The sequence below is a fragment of the Lontra canadensis genome, unplaced genomic scaffold (genome assembly GCF_010015895.1).
Source record: "Lontra canadensis isolate GAN:19392208 unplaced genomic scaffold, GSC_riverotter_1.0 scaffold38, whole genome shotgun sequence".
In the NCBI taxonomy this organism is placed as follows: Eukaryota; Metazoa; Chordata; class Mammalia; order Carnivora; family Mustelidae; genus Lontra; species Lontra canadensis.
Window position 1 is genome coordinate 4,958,516 of NW_022631032.1, and position 20,838 is coordinate 4,979,353.

At 43.9% G+C, this 20,838-nt stretch overlaps 1 protein-coding gene across 22 annotated transcripts in view; it reads right to left on the bottom strand.

The window, feature by feature from the left end:
• The window catches only part of KALRN (kalirin RhoGEF kinase), a 658,233-nt gene that overhangs the window by 247,248 nt on the left and 390,147 nt on the right, over positions 1-20,838 (bottom strand). For all 22 annotated transcript variants that reach the window (XM_032869462.1, XM_032869460.1, XM_032869458.1 and 19 more), the window contains exons 18-23: positions 20,189-20,338; positions 16,996-17,110; positions 13,008-13,123; positions 12,413-12,535; positions 3,502-3,684; positions 2,169-2,287 (exon numbers count right to left, since the gene is read on the bottom strand). In XM_032869462.1, coding sequence (XP_032725353.1) covers positions 2,169-2,287; positions 3,502-3,684; positions 12,413-12,535; positions 13,008-13,123; positions 16,996-17,110; positions 20,189-20,338 — 806 coding nt within the window. The remainder of the gene's footprint in view (positions 1-2,168; positions 2,288-3,501; positions 3,685-12,412; positions 12,536-13,007; positions 13,124-16,995; positions 17,111-20,188; positions 20,339-20,838) is intronic.

Genomic DNA, 20,838 nt, shown 5'->3' on the forward strand with positions numbered 1-20,838 from the left:
GTTCCAACAAGACTTTATTTATGGACACAACGGAGTTTCATCTAATTTTCACGCTGTGAAATATTTTTCTTCTGGTATTTTTTCAACCATTGAAAAATATAAAAAACAATGTTGCCCTATGAAACAGGTAGGGGGGTCAGATTTGGCCTGTGGGCCACAGTTTGCTGACCTCTGGCCTACATTACCATGTATGCTTGGACACAATTTCGAAGCGGGCTCGCTTATTACCCGCACCGCAGAGCACAAGTTAAGGATGTTGTGACTGCTCTTCAGTCTCCCCTAAAGGAAAGCTTGAGCTCCGCACCTGCAAGGAGAGGGCTCCCTTCCTCTTGGGCCCCTGAACAACAGGATGTTCCCGGGCAGTTATTACACTGATGATGCCTGCCTTCATTGTAGCGTACCGACTTCATTTGCTTTCTTTCACAGATTTTTTCTATAAATGGTGCTTCTTAGCTGACATGTGATGTAGTAATATCTAACTGAGCCAATGTATAGATTTATACATTGATCTTAGGCGATGTCAGCTTTTCATGGTAGCTCATAATGAAAACCGCTACTTATAGGTATCTTGGTCTTCACATGAAAATTTTGAGAATGATTAGCCCCAAAGTGTCCCCTGTTGGAAATTTCACAAGAAATATGAAAATGGGCAGCATCTTTTTCCGGACCTTTGTCTTTGTAGGATTTTCCTTAAGGTAATCCATTGTGCTAGCAATGATCTTTCCATTAATATTAAAGTAGTGATTCAAAAAAACCCTCCCTTTTGCAGGAGTTCATTAGCCATTCTCTTACTATTCTATGCTATTGGAAGAGTGGAAAGGGCATGAGCTTTGAAGTCAGACAAATAGAAACTGAATTATTATTTTGTCATTTACTGGAAGTAGGACTGGCTTTCCAAGCCTTGGACTCCTTACTTATAAAACAGCTGACCACACTGGGTTGTCACAAGGATTAAATAAGACCATATAAGCAAAGTTTCTTACACGTTGCCGGTGTTTGGTAAATAAGGTAAGAAGGAAAATCAGAAGGGACATAATCTGACATGCCTTAAGAAGTTGTCTTTGTTTCACTGCCTTGGGTTTCTGGTATTCCTCTACCTTGTCCCTTTTTCTCCATCTGCTTCCTGAAGTTTAACCTGTCTTCTTCATAATTCAGCTCCATTGCCCTCCACCCCATTTTGTTTTCTTTTCCAGCTGTCCTTTCCCATCCTCTGGCTATTTGGTGTCCCAGAGAGAGTGCAACAGGAAGATTTGGCCAAGTACAGGCTCTTTATTTCCCTTCCTGTTATAGGCTGAATTGTGCCACCCCGTCCCCCATTCATATGTTAAAGTCCCAAACCCTAGTACCTGAAAATGTAACCTTATTTAGAAACAGTCCTTTACAAATGTAAACAGTTAAGATTGGGTTATACTGGAAAAGGGTAGGCCCCTATTTTAAAGTGACGGGTGTCATTAAAAAGGAGAAATCTGGATATAGGTATATATTCAGGAAGAATGCCATGTATACCTGTAGCCAGCAATCTAGAGGTAAGGAGAAAGACCTGGAACAAATCCTTCCCTCCCAGCCCTCAGAGGGACCAGACCTGCCAACACTTTGATCTCAGACTTCTAGTCTCCAGAGCTGTGAAGCATTGTATTTCTGTTACTGAAGCCATCCAATTTGTCATACTTTGTTACAGCAGCCCAAATAAACTAATACACTCCCCAGATAAAACACAAGCTCTGGACTTTGCAGAACAGCTTCAGTTTCTCCAGCTCCAAGGGACCTGTTTTCCTACCTTATTTTGATAAGACCAACTACATTGGGCTTCTTAATTTTAGGACATACTACTTTTTTTCCCAGTGCTACCCAAAAGGAATCTTTCAAAATATTCTCATAAAGCTCTTGCAAAGATCGCTGGGTATGTGTAACTTTCTAACACCAATATAAAGAAAGCAGAGCCATCACAAAGTGGTTTTTAAGGTGGACATGGTTCATTGTTTCCACTATCTAATGCTCTATAATTCTTGATTAGTGTGAAATGTGGGTGGAAGCATCATGTCTGTCTATTCCAACCTCTGTGGGTGGTCAGGAGGACACATGAAGCTATACAAAGGAACATGTAGCAGTGAAAACCAAGCATAGTCATGAGGAGCTTGCTACGTGGGTAGAAGCTCCCCAAAACATACTCTTTCTTCCGGGCTGACTTCCGCTTCTCTTCATTGACTTCGTGGTTGGCGTCCCGCAGCTTGACCTCACGATCTGAAAGGCTTGCTGGGATGATGTCCAGCTCTAGGTCCTTATTGTCCTACACAGAGAGAGATCGCAGAGGTCACCTTGGAGATGCCTTGGGAGAGGAACTCATCAAAGTCAGGGGAGGTGGTAGAAGGCAAAAAGAGAGGAAGATACAAGGGAGCAGGTTGAAAAGACAGGGAATCCCACAAATGTCCACCTACAGGTCCTCTTCTTCATGAAATTTTTTTTTTTCAATTAAGAAAGGTATAAAATGGTCACGGCTAATATCCATGGCAAGGAAAAAAATAAACACATTTAATAATTAGTGTCATATTTCCCCAATGACTTTAGTTCTGATTAATCTAAATGTATACACACACACACACGTCTAAAATTGGTTATTAACCATTAAAATAGATGTGCAACAGAAATACATACAGATATAAGAAAACTTTCATTTGTCAAAGGAAAATAATAAAAGCCAGTATTTTTATTTAAAAAAAGCAACTTCCCTTGGAAAGAGAAAGCTAAATGATAGAACGATTATTAAATTTGCCCATCCCTGCTTATTTCAAACACTGTTTTGTATTTATACAGGATGGAAACCTTCAGGAAAAAAACTCACCATTTAAAGCCTAGGGGAGGTATTATTATTTCTCCCAATTTAGTGGTTTAACCAGTTCACTCTCTAGTCTGTTCTGCTTCAGAGCATCAGTCTATTTAAAGATTTAAGAATTAGAAATCCTAGGATTAAACTGATAGCCTATATTTAGCTCTTAATTCATAGGTTACTGACCTCTATTACAAAGAAGAGATTGAAAGTCAGTGTTCCCTTGATTCTTGGCAAACTTTTCAGTTGAAATGCCCAATAGCCTTTGCACAATTGCATCCCTTACTCCTGAAAGAACACTATTATACATCTTGGGGACCCTAACATTTGCTGATTAACATAATTGGGTGGAAGATGGCACTGATGAAGCCAAGGTAAAGGGTTTAGTCCTCAAAGTCAACAGTTAACTCTACACACGGAAAAACTCTGTTCTGTGGCCACGGGCCCCAGCGCCGGCCAGCCAGTTCTGTTATTTAGCATTAATCATGAGGGGCTGAAGGCCAATGGCTCATCAAAATCCATCCCCCCGACTAGAAAAATCACACAAGGCAAGTGTTCTAGGGGTCAAGAGCTCAGAAAGACTGTTCCGGAAAGCCCACTTTCCTCCATGGTAATGAGAGGAGCGGTGCCCAGAGATGAGAAGGGAGGATGTCCCAGCTGGGCAACCCCATGCCTACCTCCGTGTTGACGCCTAGTGCTTTCTCCAGAGAGTACCGGTATTTTCCCATCCTCAGGGAGAAGTCTCTGTAATGCTTGTCCACCGTGGTCACCCATTTCCTGATCTCTGTGGCATGAATGTGGCCTTTTTCCACAAAGCTATCAGCCAGTTGAATCAGAAGCTTCACCTTCTCCTTTGTTTGCTGTCCCAAAAGATGGTCTCAAGTTACTAGATTTATGCTCACAGCCCTTCACTCCCATCCCCCTTTCCATCACTCCCACCCCCCTTTCCTTCACTGCAGCCACAGATACTCCCTGCCTGCCTGGGGTTATAGCCCAGCTCTGCCCCTAGCTGGGAGGTCTTGAACAAATTACCTAAATCCTCTGTGCCTCTGTTCTTTTATCTACAAAACAGGGATCATAATAATCCTCTGTCATAGGTTGTTGTGAGTATTTCATGAGTTGACCATGCAGAATGCTCAGAACAGTGCCTGGGGGCATAGCGCTCACATTAGGAGCTCAGGAAGCAATACATGTTAGCCATCATGATTACTGTAAGCATCTCGTACATTAATACGGTCCTTTAGCAGGTCACAGAATAGGTTAATGTCACATCTGAGACTCATTTGAGTCTTAAAGCATCTCTAAAATGTGGGTGGCAGAAGGTGGTGTGGGTCTCCTCAAACCACAGATAAAAAAAGCCGAGGCTTAGAGAGGCTTAGGGCTCGTCCAAGTTCATCCCACCTGTAAGTGAATAATAGCACCTATTGGCTTCTGGACCATGGACCCTAGTTCTCTCCCTTCACTGCACTGGCCTGAAGGAGGCTTTGTCAACAGCTCGGGTGGCACATGCTAGGGTCTAAAGAAATCCAATGAGCAGATTTCAGAGTAAGGTCTGTCCCTTTCACCACCAGGATCTTCTCTTTAGCTTCCATTAGAAAGAGAGAGAGAGAGAGAGAGAGAGAAGAGTTAATGAAGCTAGTATCTATTGTGGGGCTAAGGAAGGTGGAGTTCTGATATATATTGGATTAATTCCATTTCTACCCAGAGTTTATTCAACACTTACTCTGTCCACACCACTGTGCAGAGGGCTGTGGGAACAGGCTTGGGGGGTAAACAAAAGAAGAGAAAAAGATACTCATTTTCTCCAGTCTGTATCTCTAGAGGGGACAAGATTGTCACGCAGAGTGGTTAAATAACTCAGGGCATTATGAAATTGAATGTCAACATGAGAAGTATGTAGAGTTAACACTGCAGGAATTTTAAAACAGGGAAAAATGAAGGTGTGATGGCATGGGCAAGAAAGGTCCTGTGGGGAGGAGGGACTTACGCTGGGAAAGATACGGAAACAAAGTAGATGTGCGAAGAAGTAAACACTTGCTCATCTTTTATCCTAAGGTTGGGTTTTGAAACTCCAAGATCAGGGAAGCTTGATTAATTTTAAGAAAAAGGGAAGAGCATTTGAATGATATTCACAGAAATAAAATTATTACCTTTTGGATTGGAGGAGAGGAGATTCAAGTGTTGGGTTTTTTTTTTTTTTTTTGAGATTTTATTTATTTATTTGAAGGAGAGAGAGCGCAAGTGCAAGCATAAGAGGTGAGAGGAGGGGCAGAGGGAGAAGCAGACTCCCCGCTAAGCAGGGAGCCTGATGTGGGACTTGATCCCAGGATCCTGGGATCAAGCAAATGCTTGATCAACTGAGCCACCCAGGTGTCCCGGAGATTCAAGTTTTGGATCATCCTAATATCTAGATAACTGAGGGAAACTGAGGCAGAAAATCTCTGGAGCAACAGTAGAATGGACAGAAGAGCCTTTCTTTACTCCATCCTCCTCCGTCACTTTCCAGGCTCATCTACAGACCTCCCACGAGAGACTGATCCCCTCAAGAAATGCCAGAGAGGGACAGCTTCTGTCTGGAAAGGCAAGCAAGGCCAGGGACATGTGGGCTCCAGCTCTCCAGAAACTCACACATTTGAGCCTCCCCTATCTCAGGACAGCAGCTGGTCCCCAGGCTGGGAGACAAGGGCCCAGAATAGCTTTGTCATGAAGGAAAGAAGATGGGTCTGAGGATAGAAGAAGTACCTCCTTAACCATCATAACGCAAAGAAAAACATCATGGGAAATTGGTTAAGATCCCTAGTAGCCTAAGGACTTCTAGCTTACTGCAGTTAGGGTTTTTGTTTTGTTTTTTCCTTTTCCCCTGAAAAAAAAAGTTATAAGTTTGCTATTTATTGAAAGCAGAGATTAATTTTTTTGCAGCCGTAATCAAGAAACCTTTATGTAAAACACTTGAAAATATGTATTCTCTGCTCTTGGTAAAGAGACTTTGGCATGAAATGGAGGTTTTACAACCAGCTGGTGCCAGAAGCCCTCCTGGGAGCTCCATCACTGGAAATCATATCCTGAAACATGGAACCTATAATTCGGATGCAACAAGGAAAATGGTCTGTGGTCAAGGGTATCCCGGGTATATGTGGAACCTGGGGGAGCAAATGGACAGTAAATGGGCTGGTGTAGACAAGCCCTCCTTATGTGGCCTCACCTACTGGAGAGCTGCCGTGCTCTCCACGGCCCCTAAACACTAGCCATGCCAAACCTCACATGCTCTTCCGGTTGCCATGGGTGGTTCCTACTCAGCCTCGCTTTCTTTCTTTCTTTCTTTTTTTAAAGATTTTATTTATTTATTTGACAGACAGAGATCACAAGTAGGCAGAGAGGCAGGCAGAGAGAGAGAGAGAGGGGAGGAAGCAGGCTCCCTGTTAAGCAGAGAGCCTGACTCGGGGCTCGATCCCAGCACCCTGGGATCATGACCTGAGCCAAAGGCAGAGGCTTTAAACCACTGAGCCACCCAGACGTCCCTCGGCCTCGCTTTCTATGCAATGACCTTCTTTCTTCTCTTCTCCTCCTCACAAGCTGAGATCCCTTCCCAGCATCCCCACGGTGCCACACCATGGGCTACTTATGTGTCTCCTTCATCAGACTGTGCATGTCTAAAAGGGTTCCATCTTATTCATTTGAGCCTCCAAAGTCTAGAAAATAGTAAGGCATCCCATAAATGTTGACTAAGTGAATTAGTGAGTAAATACTGGGTTTGGAGGTAAGTAAAGTGGGACCACCAAGAATTGAGGGTTTATGCTGGAAAAAATTCTGACCCATACACAGGACCCCAACCATGGCCACAGCACCTACTGGTTGTAGTCTGAAGTGATTTCTTACAAAGGAGGGACCATGAGGGCACCATGCAACCTGCCACATGCTTGGCCACAGCTGATGAGGTCAGAGGTAAAAACCTATCTCGCTGGTGCAGCCCATCAAGATGTAGCCACTGACTTCTGTGGCATCCTGGCCTAAAATCTCCATCTAAACAGGGGCAGAGGCAATGTGCTGGATCAGTTAAGGTTGGTTTTTTTGGGGATTTGAACTGCATAGGGAGGTGGGTAGGTGGCAGCAGGACAGAAATGAAAATACAGGCAGCGGCCATGAGAAGGGAAGGGCAGGCTGCATCACAGTAACGGTGATCACCTATTCCTGATCCCCTGTCAGGAGATGACCAGACAGGGGCAGGGTGGGGAGTTGCTGGAACTGCCTTTGGTATAGCTTTCACATCCAGAGGTGAGACTATGTCACATTTTTTGTTCTGCCCATCAGGCTGAGTCATTTGGATTTTCTTGGACTCCTGGGAGGTTCAGCCCTTGCTTCTCTCTTCTTTTCCACATAGAGCCATACAGTATCTTTTCCATTTCATAACGCAAGTCAGTTTGAAACTCAAATCTTGCCACCAAAACAGAGTAACTTATCTAGACTGATAAAATGGGGGTCAAATTGCAGAGGCCTCTGAATGGTGGGGTCAGAAGTAAGGGTGTGATCTAACAGACAAAAGGGAGTCTTTAAGGGACATAATTCATTTGGACCTGGAAATTTAGAAAGGACATCTCACTTATCTTGGGCTTCATGGGTCCCCTATAATGTATGTTTTCCTCTTTCCATTTTGAATTCTATATAATCTGCTAGAAAACTCAAAGGTAAAAAAGAAGGGGTCAGTAGTTCTATTTTTCTTTACTTCCCCTTTCTCTTCCTTCCTCCCTTTGATCAGTTAATATCATACCATCTTTCCCTAATCAGTGAACCCTGTGCTGAATAAAGTTTATAAAAAGCCTCTTGGTGTCTTTTGCACATCTCACAGGTCTTTAAGATTTAGCCTTCTTGATATTATTCTTATAATCTCATTATCATCTTCCAATTTGCCTTTCATTGCTGATACTCCTTGTATTTACTGACACATTCTTTGTTGATAGGAAGTTATTGAGCTCCCTGATTTGGGTAAACAGTGCTCTTGAGATAGATCTTCATATTCATTCCAGAGGCAGAGCGTTTGTTGCTATATATGAGAAACTAAAGCTTTCAAAAACATCTATTGCATGTGAGCTATATTCCTCTTGATTCTCAGAAATGCAATGTCCACCTTTTACCTGAACTGTCCGGATTCTCCTTTTCTCAGTCCAAACCACCCGTCTGACAAGCCCAGTGTCCCCTTTCCTCATGGCCTGAATTCCTGAATTAGCTAACTTGGTTCAGCTCAGGCTCTAGTCACTTTTATTATCACTTAATTCTCTCTTGTTAAGAAGAGTTAAGTCCAATTTATCTCAAAGCTTCTTTCACTTTAAGAGATAAAATGACCAGTTTAAAAAAGTGTTTTTCTTTCCTCACTGGGATGATCAAAACCCTGATAAGATACCACTCGATACCCTCCAGGATGGCATTATGAAGAAGACGAATGATAACTAGTATCGGAGAGGACGTGGAGAAGTTGGAACTCTTCCACGCCACTGGTGGGGATGGAAAATGGCACAGCCACTTCAGAAAACAGGTCGGCAGCTCCTCAAAAAGTTAAAGAAGAGTCACCATATGGCTCCACCATTCCACTCCTAGGTAGATAGCTAAGAGAACTGAAAAAATAGGTTTACACAAAGGCTTGTCTACAAATATTCACAGCAATACATTGCTCATGGTAGCCCCAAACTGAAAACAACCCAAATGGATAAATAAAATGTGGCCTGTCTTTATAATAGAATATTATTCAGTCATACAAAGGAATGAAGTACTGATACATGTTACACCATGGATAAACCTTGACAATATTATAAGTGAAAAGAGTCAGACACAAAAGACCACATATTGTATGATTCCATGATTCTGTTTATATGAAATCTCCAGAATAGACAAAGACAGAAAATAGACTTGTGGTTCCAGGCCTGAGGGGAGGAAGGAATGGGGAATGGCTGCTAATAGCTACAGGGCTTGTTTTGGGAGTGATGAATATGTTCTGGAACTAGATAGTGGCAATGGCTGCACAACCTGTGAATATACCCAAACCAACTGATTGTAAAATTGAGAAACCAAAGAACCTAAAAAAAAAAGAAAAAGTTTTGCTATTAGAAAGAAATAGATTATCTGTTTTTTGGGTGTTGAGTTTTGTAATCATGTCAAAAATGGGCAGAAGACATGAACAGACACTTCTCCAAAGAAGACAAATGGCTAACAGACACAGGAAAAAATGTTCTTCAGCCATCAAGGAAATTAAAATCAAAACCACATTGAGATACCACCTTACACCAGTTAGAATGGCCAAAATTACCAGGATAAGAAACAATAAGTGTTGGAGAGGAAGTGGAGAAAGGGGAACACTTTCCCCTTTCACAAGGGGAAAGATTCTTTCCTCTTGCACAAAGCTGTGCAAGTTGGTGCAGCCACTTTGGAAAACGGTGTGGAGATTCCTCAAAAAATTAAAAGTAGAGCTACCCTGTGACCCTGCAATTGCACGACTGGGTATTTACTCCAAAGATACAGATGTAGTAAAAAGAAGGGCCATGTGTACCCCAATGTTCACAGCAGCAATGTCCACAATCACTAAACTGTGGAAAGACCCAAGATGCCCTTCAACAGATGAATGGGTAAAGAAGATATGGCCCATATATACAATGGAGTATTACTCAGCCATCAGAAAGGAGGAATACCCAACTTTTGTATCGACATGGATGGGGCTGGAGGAGATTATGTTGAGTGAAATAAGTCAAGCAGAGAGAGTCAGTTATCATATGGCTTCACTTACTTGTGGAGCATAAGGAATAACACAGAGGACACTAGGAGAAGGAAAGGAAAAGTGAATTGGGGTAAATTGAAGGGGAGACAAAGTATGAGAGACTGTGGACTCTGAGGAATAAACTGAGGGTTTTGGAGGGGAGGGGAGTGAGGGGTTGGGTGAGCCTGGTGGTGGGTGTTAAGGAGGGCAGGTACTGCATGGAGCACTGGGTGTGGTGCATAAACAATGAATCTTGGAACACCGAAAAAATAAAATAAAATTAAGGTGTTAAAAAAAAGAAAGAAATAGATTTCTTCCAGCTGTCCAGATGATTAAGCTTTCCTCCAATCATGTGTCTTGACCTCTTATAAAAATTGTGAAACCCTCAACAGGAAAATATCTCGTATATTCTTCTAACTAGACTTTCTACAGCCTACCACAGTAAGAAAAATTTTGTTATCCTCTTATCCCTACCTGAATTCTCTTAATCTTATTTTTATTCTCATACTTGTGGATTGCTATGTGGAAAGAACCTTTTTATGTTCCACGTTTCTTCGAGTTGATGTGTTTCTTCGGAGCAGAGTATAATAATTCAATATACTCAATACGCTCTATTGGCCTGCTTAGTCCTGAAGGCCACCATATTTACTCTCCTGTGGTTTAAGGTCAATTTGGTTTCCATTTCCAATTCACTTTATTGGTTACAAAGATTACAATCCAAGTTGGCTGGTTAAAGGAGGCTTCCCTCTGGGAAGTGGGGCTGGAGTGGAACAGGAGGCTACTGCCTTTCATCAGAAGCTCTTGAAATGGATTCGTTATCCTGTAGATATCCTAATAATGAATAGCCCCAAGACTTGGAACATGTCAGAGGGGAAAATGAAACCCCATTACAGAGTTAAGTTAGGCAGGTGAGGGAAGAGAAAGAGCCAAAGTAATAGAATCATATTAAACATAGATTGGGGGAAGGAAGTCATTGAAATCTGCTCAAACTTCTTTACTGCCCATGTTCACAGATACCTGCAGCCTATCTTTAGTGCACGATTCGGTCATGTAAGTGAATAAAGTGTGACTCTTATCCTTTGGGATCTTGCTGGCTCACATGGGAGATACCCCATCACACAAATTACTGGAGAACAGGGTGGCTCGTGGCCACAGGATCACAGAGGGGGAGGCACTCCAGTAGAAAGGTGGGCTCTTTTTGGAAAGTATAAACTAGAAGGAAGAAAATGATATTCTAGGCAGAAAAAATGGTATAGAGGAGGTAGAGAAGCAAGAAAACATAGGATGTATCTCTCAGAGGGTAGGAAAATACATCCATTCCTCTGGAACATAAAATTTGCATGAAAGAATAATGAGACTAAAGCTGGAGAGGTAAGGCAGTGCCATTGTGGATGGAGGCTGTTCACCTGAAGGTGCTGGCGAGCCACTGAAGCTCTCGGACCGGGTGGTAAAATGACCCACCCAGTGTCTTAAAGATGATCAGCAATGATGAGCAGGATGGATAGCAAGGAAGGAAAGGCCACATGCATGGAACCCAGTTACAGTGGTTACAACGCAAATGGAAAAGAGGGGAAAGATGGAAAGAAAAATTTTAAATGGACTAAATAATACATTTCCACTTAGGTTACGAAGATTCTGGTCCTAGGAAGTTCTACTACAATATATGGGTAGGAACACCAGTGGATCTGATACCATCCAGCTTCTTAATGACTCATTATTGACACTAGTTCGAGAGGGGCAGATAGACACAGAATAGGTAATTCAAAAGCTCTTTTCATTTGGATTTGAAAAGAGTTCCGTGTATCTGCCACCTTCCTAGTGCTGTTTGCTGTCGCTGGTATTGAAATGAGTCTCTTATCTAAACTGACAGCTTTCCACACTGAATGGAAAAGCCCCCAAGCTCACTGGAATGCAGAGGAAGTTTTCCCACTATCAAACATTCATAGTGTAGGAGTCAGAAAGTGAGAAACCCTTTCTGAAGGATCCATTCATGAACGAGGCTAAGGTTTGTCACAGCAAACTAGAGGAAATTTGCCTTCATGTAAAAGTGATCCCTGGGGAGGACGGGCATTAATACATTCCCCGCCCCCCGCCATGACCCCCCACAAAAGCAGTTCTCATCCAGGAAGAGCATCTGCCCTGTGAGGAAGTGATGCCAAGACAGGCTCCCCATGGCAGGGAGCCCAGTGTGAGGACCACGGATGCTACAAAGAGCGAATGGAGACAGATCAGATTTTCATTCCAACCCAAGGGTCCCCAGATCAAATCCTGGCTGTGAAAACACATTTCCTCCGACTCTAGCATTTCCTGCCTCAGTGTGAATAGGGGTGTGAGGGTGTGGGCTGTGTGTGCCAGTGCACATTTTGCTCCCCAGAGACCCCAGCCTGGCTCCTTTGCAGGTCTGAGGCCAGATGGAAGTAGTCAGTTCAGGAAGTAAGACCCTCATCTTCTTTGTGAACACGTCCATAGTCATCAGCCTATAAAGCAGACTTTCCAAACCATTCAAACACCAAGAATAAGTGGGTCGGTGCAGAGGTGCACACAGGCAGTGCGCATGTCACATGAATACATCCCTCTGCCTTACTGGGTCCAAAAGAACACAGCCAAGTCTAGACCTGAAGCACAAGAGGAATATTTGGAAGCACAGTGCACACGAGCTGGCCTCCCTCACATCGATGCTCCATCCAGAGGCTGCGATTCTCTGGGCATTCAGGCGTCAAAGGAGACCCCCCTACCCGCCCTGTGGTCAGCACTTCGGGGTAGAGAGGCTGCTCTCCCTTCTGCAGCGTGAACCTGGCCAAACCGGGGAGAGCTGGAGGATGTGGAGAGGGCTCCGGAATGCCTCCTACCTTGGCAGGCACCCTGAATTCCCCATATTCCTTCAGCAGTTCCTGAGTCTCCTCTGTGGTGTCTCCCGTAGAGGTATGTGTTGAGAGGTAATATTCACCTGTTTCTTGGATCCAGTCCAGCGCCTGTGGGAGGAAACAACCGACCCAGTCCCCTAAAAGTCAGCTGTCCGCAGGAAAACATGCATTGCTACGCTGTTTGGCACAGTGTGACAGACCCAGGAAAGGCTGGCACATTTTGGTCAGCATGTAGCTTGGAAGCTGATTTTATGATTGAACCCTCTCCCATTGACTCAGAACATCCTACCAGCTGGAGAGTGTCTCATCTACTGGCCTTCATCTTCTAGGCCAGGCTCAGCATCGTGCACAAGTTAGGGCCCAGCTAACCCCAGCATCTCCTCCTAGCTCCTGGTGCAGTGTGCTTGGTAAAGGCTGAATAACCAGTAAGTGACAGTCCGTTCTCTTTCCTTTCATCTGCACCACTGCCCGTATCTACTCTGCTTTCTGCCATGACCCTCTTCTGGACTGTCCCTGTGGCCATCTTGGTGACTGTATCATCCCCTGAACAGAGGAGAAGCTGGGAGAACCATGGACGTACCTGCTTCGCGCTGCGCTCAAACACGACATATTGCTGGCACTGATCTAACCGCCGCTTCTTCAGGGTCCAGAAGTGCAGGACACGATTCTCCCGCTGTAAGAGCTCGCTCAAGATGGCTGCAGGGCAGAGGAGATGAACACTGGCTCGGGAAGGCCCCAAACCTGGCCAGCCAGCTGCTGGCACCACACACCCCAGCTGCCAGACACCTGTGACCTTCCAGCCTCCCAAGGGGACTAATCCAGGTCCCGAATGTGAGGACAGGAAAGCATTTCCCAGAGGGGAGCAAGATCAGAGGGACTGAGGTGAGAGCCTGGCCATGAGGCTCCATCAGTGAAGGGACAAAGAGCATGACCCTAGGGGAACTTAAAGGGATCCTGATTCTCTTCATACCTAAGCCCGTCCTTGATGGTAAGAGACCTTGGGAAGTGTCAGCTCTTAAAATAACAACTAACTCACTTGGACCTGGAGCCTATGGATAGCAAGGGGACTTGATAAGAATCCCAGCCACTCTTGGGTTCTGTGAGACGGTGGGAGAGGAACAAGAGCGTGAGGACCAGTGTAGCTGCATGGGTAACCCGGCTCACGAGCCGCACTCCCTGTCCTGTAGGGGAGGCTGTGCACATGGCACCTGAACAGCACGGCCTTGATTTTACGACCTCTAAGTCACAAGTGTAGGGAGGCCGTGTTGGAATCGTGTCTTCCTAGAATCGTGTCTCTAGGTCCAAATTTCCGTGTTGCTGTGGATTGGATCTGATCACGAGTTATTCTCGTGTTACCTCTAATGATGGCAGGTGAGAGGACATGCACAAGGCACATAGCCCCACGGTGGGCCACGGCAGGTGTCCATCCATGTTCTGTCTCTCCCTCCTCTTGTCACTGCAGCAGCAGCTGGCCATGTGCCCAGATTCCCTATGTGTTTAATAGTGTGCTCTATGCTGGAAGCACTCACCGTTAGTCTGTATTATGTCTGCCTCCGGCTTCCTGCTAACTCTGTTACATATTAATTCATAATAATGATGATATGAAAAATTACTACTTATTAAGCACTCACTCTGTGGCAGGCACATATTCTCACAATACCCTGTGATGCTCATACCATTATTACCTCTACTTACAGATGAAGGAAGTGAGGTTCAGAGAGGATAGGTCATTGCCCAGGGTCATTCAGGAATGTTTGACTTCAGAGCCTGGTTCCCTAGCTGCCTTGGTCCTCCCAGTTATAGGGGCTGTGAACACAGACTACTGTGCTTTACAAAAAGGGGCACCTGCACCCCAGTGTTTACAGCAGTCATGTCCACAACAGCTGAACTATGGAAAGAGCCCAGATGGATAAAGAAGATCTGGTAGATATTACAATGGGATATTACTCAGCCATCAAAAAGAATGAGATCTTGCCACTTGCAACAATGTGGATGGAGATGGAGGGTATTATGCTAAGTGAAATAAGTCAGTTGGAGAAAGACAAATACCATATGATTCACTCATATGCAGAATTTAAGAAACAAAACAGATGAACACTGGGGAAGAGAAAGAATAATAAAATAAGATAAAAAGAGAGAGAGAAACCATAAGAGACTCTTGACTATAAGGGAACAAACTGAGGGTTGCTGGAGGAGAGGGTGGTGAGGGGATGGGGTCACTGGGTGATGGGCATTAAGGGGGGCACGTGATGTAATGAGTCCTGGGTGTTACAAGCAACTGATGAATTACTATAGTCTATCCCTGAAACTAGTAATATATTGTATGTTAACTAAATTGCATTTCAATAAAAATTTTTTTTTAAGAAAAGGTACAACCAATTTGCAGTGCTTGTACTTAGAACTTTTCATGCATCTTCCTGGAAGTTTGATTCTCTAAGGACAGAATCTGTCTCTCTTCCCTTAGGCTGAGAACTTTTACAGGTCTCAATTATTCACCAATCCCTATATCCATGCCTTTATTACGTAACTTTTTAATTCCTCCCCAAAGAGATAAATCCTACTTCCTCTCCCCCTACCCCCAGGGTTCAGCTATGTGACTTGCTCTGGCAAAGGGATTGTTAATAGATATTATACAAGCAGGAATTTAGTGTGCTTGTGCACTTGACCTTGCCCTCATCACTATAAGAAGTTTTCCTGGGTAATCGCTTCTTCAGCTGAGGTCCCGGAATTAATACATGTGGAGCAGACAAGACTCCAACCTGTAGTGAGGCACTAAGCCAGCCAGGCTGGCAGAAACGCACTGCTGAGACCGGCCAATACAGCTAGTCCCCAGCCAATGCATAGTGACTTGAACAAAAAATGCTGACAGTTGTATGGCACTGGGCTTTATGCCATAATAATTGCGCCTGTAACAAAAACTTAAAATAAGTGGCACTGGCCTTAGGTCCAGGTAGCGGGTAGACAAGAAGTGGGTACAGGAGAAATTGTAGGTCCCTGCTCAGGAGGAATCCTCATTTGGGCAGAGACAAGTGAGATGCAGCATTTACTTTAATCTTTCTGTCTCCTAATCAGAGCTTTGCTGACTGCAGAATCTTACAGGGTGCTTAAGAGAATCAACCCTGATCAGGCAAAAATCCTAAAGAGTTTCAGATTTCATTTCTTTCATTCTGGAAAGATCTCCCGAGGACAATAACCTACCTTCACCCCCATGAAGCTGCAGTATACCCTGCTCTTTCTGTGAGCCCGAGGCTTGCAGCACACTGAGGTACGGGGGCCATGGGCTCACCCAGAAGGCAGTTGGTCTCACCCACACCACCGCCACCCCAACGCTAAGTCAGGACACGAGCATTGTAGCATGCATGGTGGCCAGCCAGCCACAGGGTCCCTGGACCTCAAATGGGGAGCACCTCTGGAAGAGGAAACCTGCCTGTCTCTTCTCCATAGGGAATTTTATTACTAAATTTAATTCTTCCCAGTGGCCTCTGATCTTGCATCCTCCTAAGCTCTCTGAGCAGGGAGGAAAGCCCCTCCTAAGGCAGATCAGCTCTGCAGCCCTCAGCCTGCCCCAGCCCTCACTCCAGGCCAGTTTCAGCTCCCTCCCTGGCCTTGGTCTCTAGGCTGGGAGCCTTCTGCTGTGTTGAGATGACATTTGTTAAATTCTTCTCCTGCTCAAAGGCTAATTTCTGCATGGTCCAGCATAAGTGATACCACCGATAATAATTTAAGCTTAATGTGGTCATGTAACAAGCAATGATTAAAGGTTACTGATTTTTTCATGTAACTGTAGACTCTATAGAATTCAGAGAGATATTAAAGATGTGCTGGACCAGTACTTATCTAAATTTGACGTGCACACAAATCATCTCGTTGGGAATGGCAGGAGCCCTTGCCAAAATGCAGCTTCTATTTCAGTAGGTCTAGGCAGGGCCTGAGGTTCTGTTTCTTAACACACTCCCAGGTGATTCCAGGGCTGCTGGACTGGGGACCACATTTTGATGAGCAAGAAGAGTTCAGATGCCCATCATTTTAAAGTAAGAAACTTGAAGTTTTAAAAGCTCACATAGTAAGTAACAAAGCCAGGATTAGAACTTGGTTTCACGATTCTCAGTGTGCGTCTTGTTTCCAGGCTGTAAGAAAGCCTCATCTGTGCTCCTCAGTATGTTAGCCACAGCTGGCTACTTACACTTAAACTAAGAAACAGTTAATAGAAGGAAACATTTAGTTTTTCAATTGTCTTAGCTACATCGGTCAAGTGCTCAGCAGTCCATGTGCCTAGTGCCTACTAGATGCACAGGGTAGGTATGGACCGTGTTTGTTCCTTCAGAAAATTCTGTGAAGTGCTGCTCTAGATTAAGATAAATGAAAAAGTGCTAGGGAAATTTTATCTTCATCTTTCTATTCCCAGTCCTGATGCCCTTTTAAACACTGCCCATCGCCCCTGCCCCCACATCAAATGTCCTCTTATCTAAGGAGAAGTAGCAGGAAATATGAGAGTGCACAGGGACCAGGTTCACAGCCTCTGGTCTGTGCTGCTGATGTGGCCTGTGGCTGGACACTCCCACACTGACCTTTCACTTGCTGCTCAGGTCCCCGGGTGTGGCTGGCGGCGCTGGGCATGCTGACATTGTTCCTGTGGATGTACTTGAGGAACACCTCCGCATTCCGCCGGGCCAGGGTACAGGCCTGAAAGAGATGAAGGTGTGAGGACCCCCGCAGGTGCCTGGGGTCTGAGACACTGGGGGAGGGGCACCGGTGGACACGTTTCTGGAGCTCTGGGTGAGCAGAGCCCTGGAGGCCACTTCTGGTTCCCAGATACTCCCATTCCAAAGCAGGAAGCTCCCCTTTTTGTGGTGTAAAGAATTACTCCCTGGGCCTCTCCCCTTTCCATCCCAGAGGAAAATCAGCAATCAGGCATCCCTTGACTACCTCTCTTCATAGGTACTAATGTCTCAGGCTGGTTTTCCTCTGCCACCAGAATGCCTCTTAAAGGACCACTGGGGTAAGCCACTTCCACATATGTTTAATTTATTTTTTTATTTATTTAATTTTTATTTATTTGACAGACAGAGATCACAAGTAGGCAGAGAAGCAGGCAGAGAGAGAGGAGGAAGCAGGCTCCCTGCCAGGCAGAGAGCCCAACGTGCGACTCAATCCCAGGACCCCGGCATCATGACTCGAGCCGAAGGCAGAGGCTTTAATCCACTGAGCCACCCAGGCGCCCCGCATTTGTTTAATTTAGACTCAAGAAAGCAAATTTGGTAAACAAGCCTATTAACCACACATTCCATATCTAAATGGAAGTCACCCACATTTAAAAAACTTATTTGTCCATAAAATCCGCCCTGGCTCAATAACACTAATATCTTATTGCTGGGAAATATGGATCTATACACAGGAATAAGAGCCACTATGCTACCCTCTTTATGACTCCCATTAGCTGTGGATGGCAGAGAGGACAGGTCACACTCTCCTTGTGCCCGGGGAGGAGACCCAGGTCCAGAAAGGGCGGAACCATTAAGCACATCAGGGCTGGAATCTATGACTATGGGCAGAGTATTTATAATTCCTCTCAAGACCAGAGAATTTCTGAATTTCTTTACAGAGCAGAATTTTTTCTGTTGTACAAGTCTAGAGGCAGTATAAGCCTCCCGTTATCCCCAGTTCTCTTCTCTGCAGTGTCAGTTACCCAAAATCCACTGCAGTCCCAAAGCAGGTGGTCCTCCTGATGCATTGTCTGGTCAGTGGTAGCCTATCCTTACCTCACACTGCCTATGCCATTCCCCTCACTTCGCCTTACCACGCAGGCATTGTATCATCTCACACCATCACAAGAGGGGTGAGTACAGTGCAGTGAGATATTTTGAGGGAGAGACCATATTCACATGACTTTTATTACAGTATATTGTCATAGTTGTTCTACGTATCTATCAGTTATCTATTATCAGCTGTTCATCTCTTACTGTGCCTTGTTTATAAATTAAACTTTATCGTAGGTGTATATGAGTAGGGAAAAGCATGGTATATGTGGGGTTCAACACTATTCAGAGGTTCAGGCATCTGCTGGGGGTCTTGGAACATACTCCCCATGGATAAGGGGGACTTCTATTTACCCTAGTCCACTAATTTTTAATCTACAGTTTCCAATATTATCTAGATGAAACTGTCGAACTTTAATACCTTTGACATTTAACAACTGATTCTCTAAATTATATAGTAAAAAATTATTTTAAATTTTGCTTTAACAACATGGTTTCTGGGAGCTCTGGTAAAAGATTTTTGGGTGGGTCCATCTATTGTGAGGTCCATGAATTTTACAGCTGGATGGTGGTCCAAAGCTAAGGTATCCAACATAGATCAACTAACACACCTAAATGGGGAACTCAATAGTCCATCCATCAGGCATTTAATTCCCACAGGCACAGGGAATTTCTCACCTATGATTTTAGGCACATACGGAAAACGTTAGGCCAGAACATTTTCTTCTTCCATTCTTCAAAAAAAACATGTCATTTTATGAAGTAATATCTTTATACCTCTTTTAAAAGTCTTTCATATGCTCTCCTTCGGTCATTGTTTTAAATTTTGTTTTATGGTAGAGAAGACTTCTAAAATCTCTTGCACCCTGTATAGAAGACTTTTTATTTAATCTTATTGGTAAGAGCTCATTGCTAAGGATTCTGACTGAGTGTGGGTGCACACACCTGATAGACAGGAGGACAGTAGGGAGAAGCCATCTCAAAAAGAGAGAGAAAGGAAAAAAGTGAAACTCAAAGGGGTGGTCAAGTAGAAAAAATCCCTAATAAAAGAAAGTCCGTTAATTACAGAGTTATAGAAAAGCAGTGGCAACATGTCAGGGTATAAAAATTCTCTTTGTACTCCCAGAAATCTGAAAGGAAGCAGAACATGAAAGCAAGAAATTTGAGAGTAAACAGAGCCTTTAGATAAGTTTTAACACAGAAGACTCTGTTGGAGAGATGATCAAAGGCTGGAGGAAAGAGGCTTACTAGGACTTTCCACACTAGCTGAAAGCCTGCTCAGAACAGGACTGCGCTTCCTCTCTGGGAAGTTGGGGCTCTAATAAGAACAAAACAAACAAAATGAGGTATTTCTCTCTTCATGCAACAGAACAAATGGTGTTATATCTAATGGTTATTGATAATTGCTAGATTGGCAAATAAATAAGGTGTCTAAATTTATTTAATTCTTGCCCTAGATTTTGCATCATCCATTTATAAAACATTTATTTTAATACTGTTTTATATCTAGACATATATATATATGCATGTGTGTGAGAGCATATATATATATATATATATATATATAATTTTTAAAAATTTATTTCTTTTAAGTTATCTCTACACCCATATGGGGGCTTGAACTCACAATCCCTAGATCAAGAGTTTGCATGCTTTACTGACTGAGCCAAACAGATGCTTCCAAGGCTATGTGTTTCAATTAAAAATATTTTCACAAGCCAAACATAACTGGGTGAAACTATGTGTTATCTCAATTACCAACATCAATGAGATACCAAGATATTCAAACAGGCACCTGCAGTAATGGTGTATAACTGTCTAATTATATAGAAAGTAGGGAGAGAAATATGTTGGAAGCCTAACTTTTCAACCTTCCAAATTAACCAGCCAATATCTTCTCTATAAATGCCTCCCTTTAGATAAGAAGTGAGGAAAAAGAGGGGGATGGAAAGCCCATATGATGAAACGTGTGTTTCAATGATCTTCAATGACAATGTGCTCTGACCTTAAGAAAGGCCTCCTTTTGTTCCAAATGTTTGCTGATGAGTGGGATGACATGGTCGATCTCTGCTGCTGGTCCCAGTTTATCCCGTCCGCCACACCAGTCCTCGTCTCTCCGGTATTCTTGCTCTAAACTCTCCAGGACACTACAGACCTAATGAACCATGGAGGAAAGTCTCAGTAAATTAATAGATCAGGGGAGTGTTTTCTGAGCACCTTCAGCCAACAGAACCCTATGCAGGTGACTAGTTTCATTTGAAGTTCAGTCTGTAGATTTAGAACACGCGGTGCCTCTGGGACATGGAAGGGAAGTCCAGGACACAGCTGAACTCAGGAGACAGGTTAGGACTGAGAGATGGATTTTGTAATCATTTGACAGTTGCTGGCTGAAGGCCAACATCACTTAGGGAGCGTATACAGGGTAAGAGAAGAAAAAAGACCAGTAATTTGCGGGGGGGGGGGTTCAAAGTGTTCTTTATATATTCTATCACTGGAACTTTATGATAGCTCTGTCAACGTGGCAGAGCAGGAAAATGAAGTTTAGAGAATATACTAGGCTTAGGCTTGTCCAACCATCCACACTTGCCCTACAGGAAGTAGCCCTAAACAGAAGTAAAGGAGGAAATGGCTTGTGTTTTGGGACTTATGGGCCAT